The sequence below is a fragment of the Petaurus breviceps genome, unplaced genomic scaffold (genome assembly GCF_028583685.1).
Source record: "Petaurus breviceps papuanus isolate PSGF00001 unplaced genomic scaffold, PetGlider_PUasm1.0 120, whole genome shotgun sequence".
In the NCBI taxonomy this organism is placed as follows: domain Eukaryota; kingdom Metazoa; phylum Chordata; class Mammalia; order Diprotodontia; family Petauridae; genus Petaurus; species Petaurus breviceps.
The window spans coordinates 768,387-783,511 of NW_027185627.1; the positions used below are offsets into that span (position 1 = coordinate 768,387).

The 15,125-nt window shown below is 42.7% G+C and overlaps 1 protein-coding gene across 1 annotated transcript; it reads right to left on the minus strand.

Moving 5' to 3' along the window:
- Positions 1–3: 3 nt before the first annotated feature.
- CD72 (CD72 molecule) lies at positions 4–6,034 on the minus strand (the record flags this gene model as incomplete). Its single annotated transcript, XM_069090087.1, has 5 exons — positions 4,477–6,034; positions 3,616–3,723; positions 3,268–3,342; positions 1,952–2,041; positions 4–254 (listed from the first exon to the last, which is right to left on the minus strand). Coding segments are annotated over exons 1-5 (606 nt in total), but the record flags the coding sequence as incomplete, so codon positions are not given.
- Positions 6,035–15,125: the final 9,091 nt, after the last annotated feature.

Consider the following 15,125-nt stretch of genomic DNA (forward strand, 5'->3'; position numbering starts at 1 on the left):
ATTGTCCTTCAGGCTCAGTTCTGTCTTATTCCTTTCCAACCTGCAGGTCAGCAGGTAGTCCTCAGCAGCCTGGTGCTGCCCCTTTTCTACCTTCAGGTTCTCCTGGGTCTGGGTCAGCTCCTCCCTGGCAGCCTGCAGATCCTTTTCCTTCCTTGACAACTGGATAGCCTCCATTTGGAGTTGCTGCCATAGACTACCATTGGTGGCTTCCAGGACCTGCTTGGTGTTTCTAAGCTGGCGAGATATCTGCATATCTTTTGGGCACAGAAAAGCAGGGAGGGTGAGAAAAAGCTGAGCTCATGGTTTCTGCAACCTTATAGGTATTTACCATTTATCTCTACCTATTTCTCGAAAGCTTCAAGATAACTGCCCTCTTTCAGCTACTTGTCTCCCCAAAATTGGGTTATGGAGTTCTTGTGGGCTTAATCATGGGGGCTTAAGGAACTAAAGGCTCAAGAAAGAGGCAGATCTAGGAAAGCACAGAGTTATAGGGACTACCACCACATTAAGCATTCATAAGGCACCAATTGTATATAGAACATCATGCTAGATGCTGGGAATATACAAGGTTTAGCCAAGACATGGCTCCTACCTTCATAGAAAAATTGCTAATGAATTTATGGAATTATAAAATGGGGCAGGCACACCTGGCTCTTTGGGTACTCACCAGAAAAGTGGGAAGTGAGGCTATAATTACACTTGAATAAGGCACAGAAGATATAGGGGAAATGGCATAGAACGTGCAGAGACAAACGATAAAAGTGGAGGGAAAGGAATATAGAGGCAGGTATCGGGAAGAAGAGGATGGGGAGGGGAAAAGTCACAGAGAGTAATTTATATTACCATGGATTCAAGTTGGGAGCTCTAGGCAACAGGGACTCAACGGAGATGGAAAAATGCTTGGGGGTGGGGGAAGGAGTTTGAGGTGTTGGTGGGGGACAGACTCTTACCTGTGCCACTTTGGGGTTAGTTCCATAAACATATCTAAATCACCTCAAAGATGTTAACTTTAAAGCTAACATATTCACACCTTTGCAAAATTATCAACACTATTGTCTTACTGAAGATGTCTAGAACTCATCTGAGATTTACATGTCATAGAACTCAAAGGCCCTGCAAAGATGATTTCCCCTGATTTAGCACATATTTCCAGCATGTGATTTTTGGTTAATGTATGATACAGTTTACAAATTATGCTCCTTTGATCATTGGGACAGTCTGTATATGACTTCCAGGTTCCCTTTTGCAATCTTATTTACTGCTATTGCCACTTTATACTGGCTACTTATAAACTTATTCACTATACTGACTAGAAGAGGGGACTGTGGTAGGTGTGGATGGGGCACCAGAACAAGATAGAATTTTAACACAATAGAGCTCACAATCTAGTAACAAGGAACAACATTTGGACATCTCCCAAGAATGAAGAGTGCAAGCTAGAGGTGGTTGGTGATTCAGGCAGAGGGATATGTCTCCAGAGAGGTAAAGAGGAGCTAGAGATAAAGAAATGAGAGATCTTGAAGCCCTGCCCAAACCAGCTCCCTTATCCCTATCAGGGTGACTATTAAAATAAGTTACACGGGAGTGAAGTGAATAGAACCAGGGGAACAATTTATAACAACACTGTAAAAACCAATAATTTTGAAATGACTAAGAGCTCTGATCAATGCAATGATCAAGTCTGATTCCAGAGACTAATGATGAAGAATGGTGCCAACCTCCAGCAGAGAGGTGATAAATTCATGATCCAGAATGAGACATTACATTTTTGGACTAATATGGGAATTTGTTTTGCTTGACTACGCATATATGTTTCAAGGTTTTCTTTTGTTTTGTTTTGATGGAGGTTGGGGGAAGAGAGAGGGAAGGGAAAAAAAAAGATGCTTGATAATTGGGGGGGGAGAAAAATTTAATGTATTGAAGATACTCTACAAGAGAGAACCATACTCACATTGAATGCCCAGACTGATAGTAGTGACCCCCAACAGCAAACAGGTACCCAGCAGGCTCAGGAGAATGTATGGTATCCAGGCCACAGGGCCTGAGGAGAGAAAAATTAAGATAGTAGACCAGTCTATCTTTGGGGAGGGTGTGGTGGTTTACAGTGATAAAAAGGAACAGTTACAGAAGGGGTAAGTTATAAGGAGGAAAAACTTATAGGGATTGTAGGGCTATATGGCAAGGCTTTTTATAGGAACGGGATTGGGTCAAGGCACTGGCTTGGTGGGTATTATAGGGAGGGAAGGTGTTTAAGGGAAAGAAAGAAGGGATCAGGACAAAGGTGCTCTTTTAAGAGGAAGCCATTATGTGGCTGAATTTGTGCCCTCATGAGGATAGGGATCATCTGTACCAGGCTTTATCTCTTTCTCATCATCTATTCCCACCTAATACTGGGCATCCAAGGACCCTCCCTTCCATCTTTCCTTCCCTGACCATTGCAGTGCTCTATACCCTACTCCAGTGCTGATGGAGTGCAAAGTCTGGGATATGTGTTCCAACTGTGCATGCCCTAAGGATGGCCCCAGAGTAGTACAGTCCTAGAAATTCTCTCCTGAGGCCCAATGCCCTGCATTTCTAGGCCTCGGTGTTCCTTTTTTTTCCTGCCCCTTTCTTTCTCTCAAAGTTATCCCCTCTTCTTCCCCTGCTGCAACTCTTTGTGTTTCAGAATTTCCCTGCCCCAAAGGCTCCCACCCTGTAATGGGAATGCAAATTTGGAAGATCTTCCCTGCCCCTAGGCTAAAGTGCACCTGGAGCCTGGGGTGGGAGGCTTGTTTTTCAGTAGATACTTCTTGATTGGCCAGTGGGTCAATAAGGTTGTTACATTCTCTGAGCCAGGAGAAGGCTATATAAGCCCTGATGTGTAACTTTGTTTTGGGGACTCACTTTGAGAAGTGTTCTGTGGTTTGATCTGAATTCTGGGAAGCCTTTGTTGAGAGTCCCCCAGCTTTGAAAAACCCAGATGCTGATTTGGTATGGATGTAATGGTTGGACAGTTTGGAAATCTGTCTACTTGATCTGTTTCTGTCTTGATAATTCTGCCTGTATGCTTTGAAGTTCGGGGTGCTGACCTTTTTCCCCTGAACAAGGTAAACGATATAATGTCTGACTGATTAAAGTAAGCTTGTTAACCCATTTTGAGTTGCTTTCCTTTAACAAAGCAGATCCAAGAACCTGTGTGAGCAGCCACCCTGAGCACGCTTGGGGTGCTTGCTGCTACATACCCCCAGACTCAGACTGGCCTCAAAGTGCCTGGTGATTATTACTTACAGGGCAGAATCCTCCTGGCAATTGGTGATACCACTGAATAAGGTGCAGCAACTAGCTTTTCTGTCTTTTCCCCTCCTGGGGATAGAAGGGTAAATTCATTTTCAAAGTATCCCACCATGGCTACCCCTCTATTTCTGAATCTCCCCCTGTCTCTCTAACCACTTCCCTGGGTAGTCCCATTTCCCCAAGGACACTTCCATCTCCCTTGGCCCTAGCTCCATCTTCCCTAGGTATACCCAGGATCCTCTCCCCTCTCCCTAAAGTCCCTAGAGACCTGACACTCCTCCTCTACTCTAATCCTACATGTTCTCAGTGTGCTGTCCCCTCAGAATCTCCTGGAACACCCACCTGTTTGTCCCCCAAGGCCAGGCTGAGCTGGGCTGGGGAACACATCCTTAGCTGAAGGCACCTGCACATTTTCATAGGTGAGCTCCCCATCCTCATCCACCTCAGGGTCTGAAAGAAGGGGGAGAGAGATGAGGAAATGGCTAATTAGGGAGAGGGTCAGTAGTCACTGAAGATCATTGGTCAATGATAGTACGGGGGTCATTAGCAAGATTTAGGGGATGGGACCAGCACAGGAAGAGTTTAATTAATTAATCATTTAATTTAAGAGTTTAATTTAATTAATTAATCATTGGAAAGGTGAGGCAATTACATAGGGGTGGGAGATGGGTTAGAAAAGTGGGGATAGCATTTGGGAAAAGTCACTGGGAGCTGGAACCAGTGAGGCACAGTCATTGTGGAGGCATCAGTTAGTTAATAGTGTGTGCTGTCAGTACAGGGGACACCAGTCACTGGAGAAATGGAGCAGTCAGTGTATGTGTTGGGTGGGGTGGGAATAAGTCAGTGAACAGGATGGGATCAGAGAGAGAGATGCCCAGTCAGAAAAGGACAATCAATCAATCAATAAACATTTATGGGCTATAAGGAGATGATGGAGGATGAACTATGTGAAAGAGGAGGCACTATAGGAAAATGGTGTCGGTAAAAGATGATGAACTATAGGGAGTTGGCATAAGTGAAGGGGCATAGGGTATAGGGAAATGGCATCAGTGAAGGGAAATTGGCTATAGGGAAGTGGGTTGAGAAGAGATGGGTCCTAAAAGGAGTCAGCTTCAGAGAGGGGAGAATCCCAGGAGGATGGAGATCAGAGTAGGGGGTAGTACCAAGCTTGTATTAAGGTTGAGAAGTTCCAAGGGCTCTTACCTTGCTTCAGTCTAGTTGAAAGGGTCTTCCTCAGAGGGGATTTCACGAAGCGCAGATCTGCATAGGTGATGGATTCAGCCATGGTCCCAAGTTCCTTATGGTCTCTCCCCTCCAAGCCTGTCCCTTCTTCTCTTCTCTGTCTCCCTTTTGCTATCTTCCTCCTTCTCCTTATCTGATTGCACCCCTTCCTTGCCCCCTTTATGCCTGACCCTCTCGGTCCCTCTAAAGGCTCTCTGTCCACTCCCTATTGAGAGCATGTCACATTGCACAACTCTTTACCAGATGATTTTTAGTCACAGAAGAGGAAGATATAACCCCCGGCTCTGCACCCCCAGCTGGAGTCATTAAAGCGAAAAGTGGGGTCAGTTCAGAAATAGAAACATGATAGTAGCTCGGGGAAAGAGCAGGTTCAGAAGAGAGGGGCCAGAGGCAGGAGAAGGGGAAACAAGGTTTGGGAACAGGAGCAAGTTTCATAGGATCATTTCTTCCAGGAGCCTTCCCTGATTAACTCCATTCTCCCCTACTCTGATCACCCACATCACCACCTACCCCTGTCCACCAATGCCTTCTACTCTGTATTCTTTGAGTGCTGAGGGACTCTAACCTGTCTCCCCAGCACACTGACAGATTCAGTCTATGGGAAGTTATAGGGACCACGTCATCAAACTGGGATTTCCCCAAGGAAATGTCTGTGTCTTTCCAGCCTAACTCCCAAAGAGGGATACTTCCCCCACTTAATTCCCTAGGATGGTGTTATCAGAACAAGGTTTTCCCCAAAGATAGGAAACATATTTCCCATTTTTCACTACGATTCCTCCCACAGGACTGTGTATACAGAAGGAGCTCAATCTAAAGTGTTGATTTACTGACTGTAATGGCAGTTCTGTGTTTGCCAGCACCCAGCACATGCAGTCTCCTAGGTCAGATTCTCAGGGGTATGGGACTAGGATCCTCCAGACATTTGGCACCTTGCAAGGACTCAGAGGACCAAGGACCCTTTAGCAATCCTACTTAGGGTTTTTTCCTTCCCCATCTCCCTTTCTGGTCACCCTCCTCCCTCATGGATGAATGGTCTATTGACAGTCAGAGCTAGAACAGAATTTAGAGATCATTTCTAGGCTAACACTTTCATCTCATAGGTAATGAAATGTTCATCTTCAATTAAAGATGCTGCTCTGGTTACTTCACCTCACTAACCCCTATCCTGGATGTTAGATTTGGCCCCCAAGTGTCCTACTCCAGGCTCTCAAGACCAATCAATCAACCATCAAGCATTTATTAAAAATCTATTAAATACAAGGTGATCTGCTAGGTACCAAGAAAACAGAGGAAAAAAAAATAATACTTCCTGCATTCAAAGAGCCTATATTCAATCCGAGAATAACCCCTGGACTGGAAGAAATCATCGAGGAAGGTAGTACGCAAGAATCAGAGGGGAACGTCAGTCATGGAAATGGGGTGAAAGGGACCTGAAAACAGCCTCAACTGTTTCTGGAAGTGAGAGTATAGTCACAGAAACAGTGACATAGAAGTGGGGGAACAGGGGGTCAACGATGGGAAAAACCCTACCCCCTTATTGGGTTGTCCCCCACCCCCATCCCCTAGGCTCCACCTCTCATGCAGCTGTGGAGAGGAAGAAGAAAGAGGAAAGAGATCATAATCGCATCTGAATAACATTTTGACAAATGACTGATCATGCATGGGACTTTGACAGGCCCTGATAAATGCTTCTCAGGGTGTGAGGGTATGAGTGTGTGTGTGTGTGTAATGTATTAGACTTTGTCCATGTCTAAATATACATAAAGCAATAAGGTTTGCCCCTACATATAAAAATGCTTTGGATCTCTCCTCCCTTGGGAGACTGATAAAACCCCTGGGGAAAGGTAGCCTCCACATGTAACATGGTAGGGGTGGAGAGGCAGGGCAGGGTTGGAGGGGACAAGATGCCCCTATATGGAATAGAGTGAAATGTGTAAGAAGATGCTGGTGCACACATGTAAATAGGAGAGTAATGAATGACGGGCTGAGGGGAGTCCCTCCCTCTTTAAATATCCTTACCTTTTAGTAAACTGCTGAAAGGGGAGATAGGATGGGGGGTAATGAGTATACCAATATAAGAATCCAGGAGGATTCATATGATCCCCAAAGAAGACAAATCTTTTTCCCTATTCCATCCTAGGATGACTCACGTCTGCCCCAAAGAGCTTATCCTCTCTAGTCTAGGGTGAGTGTATTTAAAAATTCTCTTCTGGTTATATTCTCTTTCTATTTAGACTCCTGTAAGTCACTTCAAGTTGACCATTGGAGGTCATGGAGTGCCCCAAAAGATTGGGAGGGGTGGCACATTAGAAATCATTGCTTTCCTGCCTCCCCATTGGCTTCTGACTAGAGGCTGGACTTCCACTTTTCTCACATTAACTGATTTCCCTAACCTCTATCTGCATTTCTTGCATAGATATGCAACAAGGCTATATAATTTCTTTTATATAAAAGGGGACTGCACAATAATGAAGAACAAAAGGGCAAAAGGGTGACTGTTTCTTGGATATAGAGTGATTTGGCAGGAGGTGCTTCTGACTACAGGAGCAGAAAAGGGCTTTTTTGCTTATATTTCTCCCCCTTTGTGGAAAGGAGAGAGAGATAGACCTTAAAGGTGCTGCTCAGTTAGAAAAGTAGCATATTTCCCTAATTCAGGCAGGGGAGATAATATCTCTGGCAGTTGCTAAGGTTATCTCACCATTTATTGTCCTTATCAGGGCCACAAACACCCTCAGTAGCTGCAATTCAGTAAATTGTCCTTGTCCCTGTCAAGTGAAGACCTGGGGGGAGAGGCTGCTTTTAGAGAACGTGAAGAGTTATTGCTTATTCTGTTTGGTTCTTAATGGGTAAAAATTGCAAATGGACAAATTTAGGCTTGAAGGAAGAAAAGTTTCCCAACAATTAAAACTATCCAGGAGTGGAGTGGACTGCCTGGGAAAGGTGATGGTTTCCCCTTTACTGGAGGTCTTCAAGCAAAGACTAGCTAACCCCTTGTAGAGTACTTTGTATAGGGGACTTTGTTCAGGGATATGTTGGAGTGGATAACATTGGTGGTTCCTTCCAAGTCAAGCATACATTAAGCTATTACTACGTAATGATGTAACGCTGGTGCTAAGCAGTGGGGATATGAGAAGCAAAAAAGAAAGAGTCCCTACCTATGAGATGCTTACATTCCAATAGGGAAAAGGCAACGTATAAAAGAAAGCTGCAAATTGACGGGGGAGGGGTGTATCCGGGAAGGACTGTGGTGGAGGAAGAAGTCTGGAGGATCATGAATAGGCCCCAGAATCAACATGGCTAGCCTTCAAATGGGGGTTCCAGGAAGAAACAATCAACCCAAGGAAGGGACCGTGAGGGCAGAGGGATATCACCAGATGAGAAGGCTAATAGAATGCAGAGATGAAGGCAGCTTGCAGGGCAAGGAAGCTAAGGGTGCATAGCAGCCAAAGCAGCTCCCAGAGTGAGGGGGCTTCTGGAACTTTGTGGAGAAAGAAATCCTGAGAGTCAGAAGTGCACTCCAGAGGGGCATGGAGTAGAGATTCCATCTCAGGTTCCAAATCCAAGATTCTCTCAGTGATAGATATGGATATTACATGGCACAGTAACATCTGAGGGGTCTCAGAACCCTGGAGGATATGAATGTGTATGTGAATATACAATTGGAACACATCTGTGTGACCACGTCCCTCTAGGATAGCAACCTAAGTATCATCCTTGACTCTTGATGAAATAAACCCATATGAAGCATCAGCACATCTATATATTACCAACAAAGTCCAACAGCAAGAGACAGAAAGAGACATTCCTTTTAAAATAACTGTTGACAACATAAAATACTTGGGAATCTACCAGCCAACACAAACCCAGGAACTATATGAACACAATTACAAAACACTTTTTCACACAAATAAAATCAGATTAACAATTGGAAAAACGTTAATTGCTCATGGTAGACCTAGTCAATACAATAAAAATGACAATTCTACTCAAATTAGCTTATTTATTCAGAGCCATACCAATTACCCTACCAGAAATTGTTTTATAGAGCTAGAAAAAATAATAACAAAATTCATCTGGAAGAACAAAAGGTCAAGAATATTAAAGGGAATGAAATGAAGGTGGACTAGCCATGACAGATCTCAAACTGTATTATAAAGTGGTAACCATCGAAATGATCTGGTAATCTACTAGTAATGAGTTGGAAGATCAGTTAACTAGATTAGACACAGAAGACACAGAAATAGATGATCGTAGTAATCTAGTGTTTGATAAACCCAAAGATTCAAGCTTTTGGGATAAGAACTTGGTCTTTGACAAAATCTTCTGGGAAAACAGTTTGGCAGAAACTAAATATAGACCACAATCTCACACCATATACCAAGATAAAGTCAAAATGGGTGCATGGGAACATAAAGGGTGATACCATAAGCAAATGAGAAGAGCATGGAATAGTTTATTTCTCAGATCTATGGAAAAGGGAAGAATTTGTGACCAAACAAGAGACAGAGAACATAGCTAAATGTAAAATGGATAATTTCAATTACATTGAATTAAAAAGAGTTTGAATAAGCAAAACTAATGCAACCAAGATTATAAAGAGATCAAAAAGGTGGGGAAAAAATTTTTACAGCAAGTGTCTCTGATAAAGTCTTTATTTCTCAAATATATAGAAAACTGAGTCAAATTTATAATAATACAAGTCATTCCCTAATTATTATAAGTGGTCAAAGGATATGAACAGGTAGTTTTCAGACAAAGAAATTAAAGCTATCAACAACCATATGAAAAAATGTTTTAAATCACTATCGATTAGAAAAATGAACACTAAGAAACAGGACGTCCGTGCGGCTCCAGCTCCCATCATCTCCAGTTCATGTAAAAGGGGACTCTAAACAAACTTTGGAGCTACAGAACCCACAAAATGACACAGAGAAGCTAAACCTCCCACTGAGGACAGCCCGGTAGGCCCCACAGGCCCGCAGCACAGAGCTCTGGGAGCTGAGCCCAGCCCCACGCCCTGAGGCTTTAGCACCAGGGCGGGCCTGACCAGCCACCTGCCAGAGGGACTCCAGATCAGCAGCAGCTGTGTCAGTGGAGAATTATCAACACATAGATGCTAAGGACAAAGTGAGAGGTCAGTGCAGTGTGGACTTTGGGACCCAGTAGTTGGGAGTGCATCGGCTTTTGCCCCCCAGGCGAGAAACCTCTGAGGGCTGTGGCCAGCCGTGGCCACATGGCAGCTTCAGCTCCTAGCCTGCAGAGTGTAGGGGGACCAAGCACTAGTCTGAGGGGTAATCGCTCTTGCTTTAACCTTCTTGGATCTGGATTGCAGTCTAGGGTAGAGGTCCTGGGGTGTGTGACCAGCTTGCCAGAGAGTGTGGAGGCTTCAGAGAGGGCACCCATCTAATACCTCTGGCAGCTGAGAAAACCCCAGCATTTGGAACAAAGCTCCCCTGTCTGGTGGCAGAGTCCTACTGTGGCAAAAAGCCCAGGGGTCAAGTGACTGAGGGGCAACATGACCAGGAAAAGGAAGCAGATCAAGCAAAGCAATCCAAAATTAGACTCCTATTTTGGGGACAAAAAGGAGCAAAGCACAGAACAGGAGGAAGACAGTGAAGTCAGAACTCCTGCACCAAAAGCTTCCAAGAAAAATACGAGCTGGTTATAGGCCATAGAGGACCTTAAGAAGCAGATAAGAAAAGTGGAGGAAAAACTGGGAAGAGAAATGAGAATGATGCAAGAAAATTATGAAATGAGAGTCAACAGCCTGACTGAGGAAAATAACACCTTAAAAAAAAATAAGGTTTGAACCTTTAGTTTGAACACTAAAACAATTCTGAGGTACCACCTCACACCTATCAGATTGGCTAATGTGACCGAAAAGGAAAGTGCAAAATGTTGGAGGTGATGTGGGAAAACTGGGACACTAATGCAGTGTTGGTGGAGTTCTGAACTGATCCAAATGATGGGTTATAGGCCCAAGCTGAGACCATCACCCCTTACCTCAAAAGAATTTGGGTTCCATTTGTCCATAGGCCCTGGAAAACCCCACCTGGAACTCTCCTCCAATTTTCATATTTGATCTGGCTTTTCATGCCCAAATCTGTTACCCTTAAACTAGCCTAGCCCTCCACTGTCTGTTACCTCTGGATTGCCTCCAGTTACTTCCCACCCTCGACCCCATCAAAATCCCATTTTCTTGGTTCCTGGTGTCTGACCTCTAGTTACCTCAGCTACTGGCCACTCCCATCAAGACCTTCCTTAAACCCCTCCTCTAGTCACACCAGACTACTTGGCCAACCATAGATCCCTCCCATAATCTTTTTGTATATGAGATCCATGTTGACTCCACGAAGGTGCTCAGATTCAATCTGTCCCACTTGTCACTAGAAGAACCACAGATGCTCAGATTCCTTAAGAAACCAATGGTAAGATTTCTTAAGAGTCTTGCCAATATGATGGTTCTTTAATGAACTTTGTTTTTCTTTGACTAAAAGAAAGTTTGAGTTGAATTCATTCAGGCAGGACCCAGCATGTTGGTATTTAGGGGTCCCAAGCTCCCCTAAACCTCAACACAACCATCTGGAGAGCAATTTGGAACTATGCCCAAAGGGCTATAAAACCATTCATGCTCTTTGATCCAGCAATATATCTATTAGGTCTGTACACCAAAGAGATCAAAGAAAAGGGAAAAGGACCTATTTATACAAAAATATTTATAGCAACTCTTTTTGTGGTGGCTAACAGTATGGGCATTGAGAGAATGCCCATAAGTTGGGGAATGGCTGAACGAGTTATGGTGTATGATTGTGATGGAATACTATTGTACTATAAGAAATGACAAGCAGGATGCTTTCAAAAAAACTTGGAAAGGCTTACATGAACAGATGCAAATTAAAATGAGCAGAACCAGAATACTGTACATATTAACAGCAATATTGTATGATGATCAACTGTGAAAGACTTAGCTAACTTCAGCAATGCAATGATCCAAGACAATTCCAAAGGATTCATGGTGAAAAATGCTATCCACCTCCAGAGAAAGAACTGATGGAATCTGAATGCAGATTGAAGCATACTATTTTTCACTTTATTTTTTCATGGGGTTTTTTTTTGGTCTGTGTATTCTTTCACAACATGACTAAAATGGAAATATATATTGCATGATTATATATGTATAACCTATATCAAATTGCTTACCATCTTGGAGAGGGGGAAGAAGGAAGGGCAAGAATTTAGAATTCAAAATTTTTAAAATAAATGTTAAAAATTGTTTTACACGTAACTGGGAAAAAATAAAATGTTATTTTAAAAAGGTTAGGAAGAAAGTCCAACAAGGCTGTCTATTGTCACCTTATTTTTTTAAAACTTATATGCAGAGGGGGGCAGAGCCAAGATGGCAGAGTAGAAATAAGACTTCCACAGTGCTCCTGCTTCCTCCTCCTCCAATACATGTAAAAAATGACTCTAAACAAACTTTAAAGATACAGAACTAACAAAGTGACAGAGTGAAACTAACCTCCCACTGAAGACAGCCTGGCAGGCTGGGAGGAAGGGTCCAGCACAGCACGCTGGCAGCTGAGCCCAGCCCTGCATGAGTCTGAGGTTTTAGCCTCAGAGCTGCCAGACCAGTTGCGGCTAGAGGGACATGGAGAGTGGACCACCAGTAGTGGTGGCAGTTTCCAGAATTATCAACACATAAATGCCAAAGACAAAGTGAGAGGTCAGTGGACTTTGAGAATAGGAAGCCCAGGAGTACAGTCTGGCCTCTGCCCTTGGGGCAAGAAGTGCCTGAGGTATAGTGGCCACCACACAGCTGCTTCAGAGCTCCTGGCCTGCAGATCGTAGGGGGACCAAACAACCTGTCTGAGGGGTAATCGCTCTTGCTTTAACCTGCTTGGATCTGGTTCCCTGTCCTGGGTGGAGGTCCTGGGGTACATGACCAGGTGCCAGAGCCAGTGGAGGCTTCTGAGAGGGCACCCATCTAATAGCTCCAGCAGCTGAGAAAACCCCAGCAATTTGGGACAAAGCTCTCCTCTCTGAAAACAGAGTTCTACTGTGGCAAAAAGCTCGAGTCAAGTAATTGAATGGCAACATGAGCAAGTGGGGGAAGTGGGGCAACCACAGCAGTTCAACTTTGGATCCCTTTTTTGGGGACAAAAAGGATCAAGGCATGGAGCAGGAGGAAGACAATGAAGTCAGAACTCCTGCACCAAAAGCTTCCAAGAAAAATAGGGGCTGGTTATAAGCCATAGCGTAGCTTAAGAAGGATTTTGAAAACCAAATAAGAGAAGTGGAGGAAAAATTGGGAAGAGAAATGAGAATGATGCAAGAAAATCATGAAAAGACAGTCAACAACCTGACTAAAGAAAATAATACCTTAAAAAATATACTAATTAAAATGGCAAAAAAGGCACAAAAAGCTAATGAGGAGAAAAATGCCTTAAAGAGTCAAATTTGTCAAATGGAGAAAAAATCTCAAAAGCTCACTGAAGAGAATCATTCCTTCAGAATTAGATTGGAGCAAATGGAAGCTGGTGACTTTATGAGAAATCAAGATACTATTAAACAGATCCAGACAAATGAAAAATAGAAGGCAATGTGAAATATCTCATTGGAAAAACCACTGACCTGGAAAATAGACCCAGGAGAGATAATTTAAAAATTATTGGACTACCTGAAAACCATGATCAAAAAAAGAACCTAGAAATCGTCCTTCAAGAAATTTTCAAGGAAAAGTGCTCTGATGTTTTAGAACCAGAGGGCAAAATAGAGGTTGAAAGAATTCACTGTTCACCTCTTGAAAAAGATCCCCAAAAGAAAACTCCTAGGAATATTACAGCCAGGTTCCAGAGTTCCCAGATCAAGGAGAAAATATTACAATCAGCCAAGGAGAAACAAGTTGAATATTGTGGAAACACAATCAGGATAACACAGCATCTGGCAGCTTCTACACTGAGGGATCGAAGGGCTTGGAATATGATATTCTGGAGGTCAAAGGAGCTGGGATTAAAACCAAGAATCACCTACCCAGCAAAACTGAGTATCATGTGTCAGGGGAAAATATCATCATTCAATGGAATAGAGGACTTTCAAGCATTCTTGATGAAAAAAAACAGAGCTGAATAGAAAATTTGACATTCAGATACAAGAAGCAAGAGAAGCATGAGAAGGTAAACAGGGAAAAGAAACCATAATGAACTTATCAAAGTTGAACTATTTACATTCCTACATGGAAAAACAGTAATTGTAACTTATGAAATTTTCTCAGTATGAGAATAATGGAAGGAAATATATATACATATATATATATATACACATATACACATACATATAGATGTCTATATAGGAGGGTATATGGGCATATGAATATATATGTGTGTGTGTATATGTGTACAGGTATACATAGACAGAGGTCACAGGACCAATTCAATTGGAAGGGATGATACTTAAAAGATGAAATTGAGAAGTGAGAGAGGAATATAATGAGAGGAGATGGGGAGAGACAGAATGGGGTAAACTATCTCATATAGAAGAGGCAAGGGAAAACTGTTACAATGGAGGGGAAGAACAAGAAGGCAAAAGGGAATGAGCCAACCTTACTCTCATTGAATTTGGCTTAGGGAGGGAATGACATACACACTAAATAGGGTATCTCACCCTACAGGAGAGTAAGGGGGAAGGGGATGAGAGGGGGTATGATGGAGGGGAGAGGAGGTTGGAGGGGAGGGAAGTTGGAAGCACACACTTTAGAAAAGGGTCAGTGTCAAAGTAGAGAATAGAACAAGTGGGGGATGGGATGAGATGGAGGGAAATATAGTCAGTCTTTCCCAATATATTCACTATGGAAATGTTTTGCATAGCTACACATGTACAACCTATATTGAATTGCTTATCTTCCCAGTAAGGGTGGGTGAGGAGAGAAGAAGGGAAAGAATCTGAAATTCAGCGTTTTAAAATCAAATGTTTAGAAAAAAGTATATTATTATTATTATTTTTCATGCAACTATGAAATAAGATATACAGGCACTGGGACATAGAGATCCATCTTGCCCTACTGGATAGTCAGAGGGGGAATGGGGGAGGATGTAGGAGAGAGCAGATTGGAGGAGGGGGTATTCAGTGGGATTGCTGTTTTGGGGTGGTGGGTAGGGGAAAAATGGGGAGAAAATTTGTAACTCAAAATCTTGTGGAAATGAATGATGTAAACTAAAAATAAACATAAAATTTAATTTTTTAAAAAAAGGAAAAAAATTTTAAAAAAACAAATTAAAGAGCCCCTGGGAAATAAAAAAAAAAAACCTTATATGCAGAATACATCATGTGAAATGCCAGGCTGGACAAATCAAAAACTAGAATTAAGGTTGCTTGGAGAAATATCAATAATGTCAGACATATAAATATTCCTCTCTTCTGGAAAAATGTAAAGATTTAAGAAACCTCTCTTGATGAGGGTGAAAGAGGAGAGTGTAAAAGCCAGCTTGAAGCTTAACATTAAAAAAACAAGAAACACCTAAGATTATGGCAACTGATCCCATAAATTCCTGGAAAATTGATGGAAAAGAAATGGAAACAGTGTCAGGTTTTCTTGGGCTCAAAGATCACTGCAA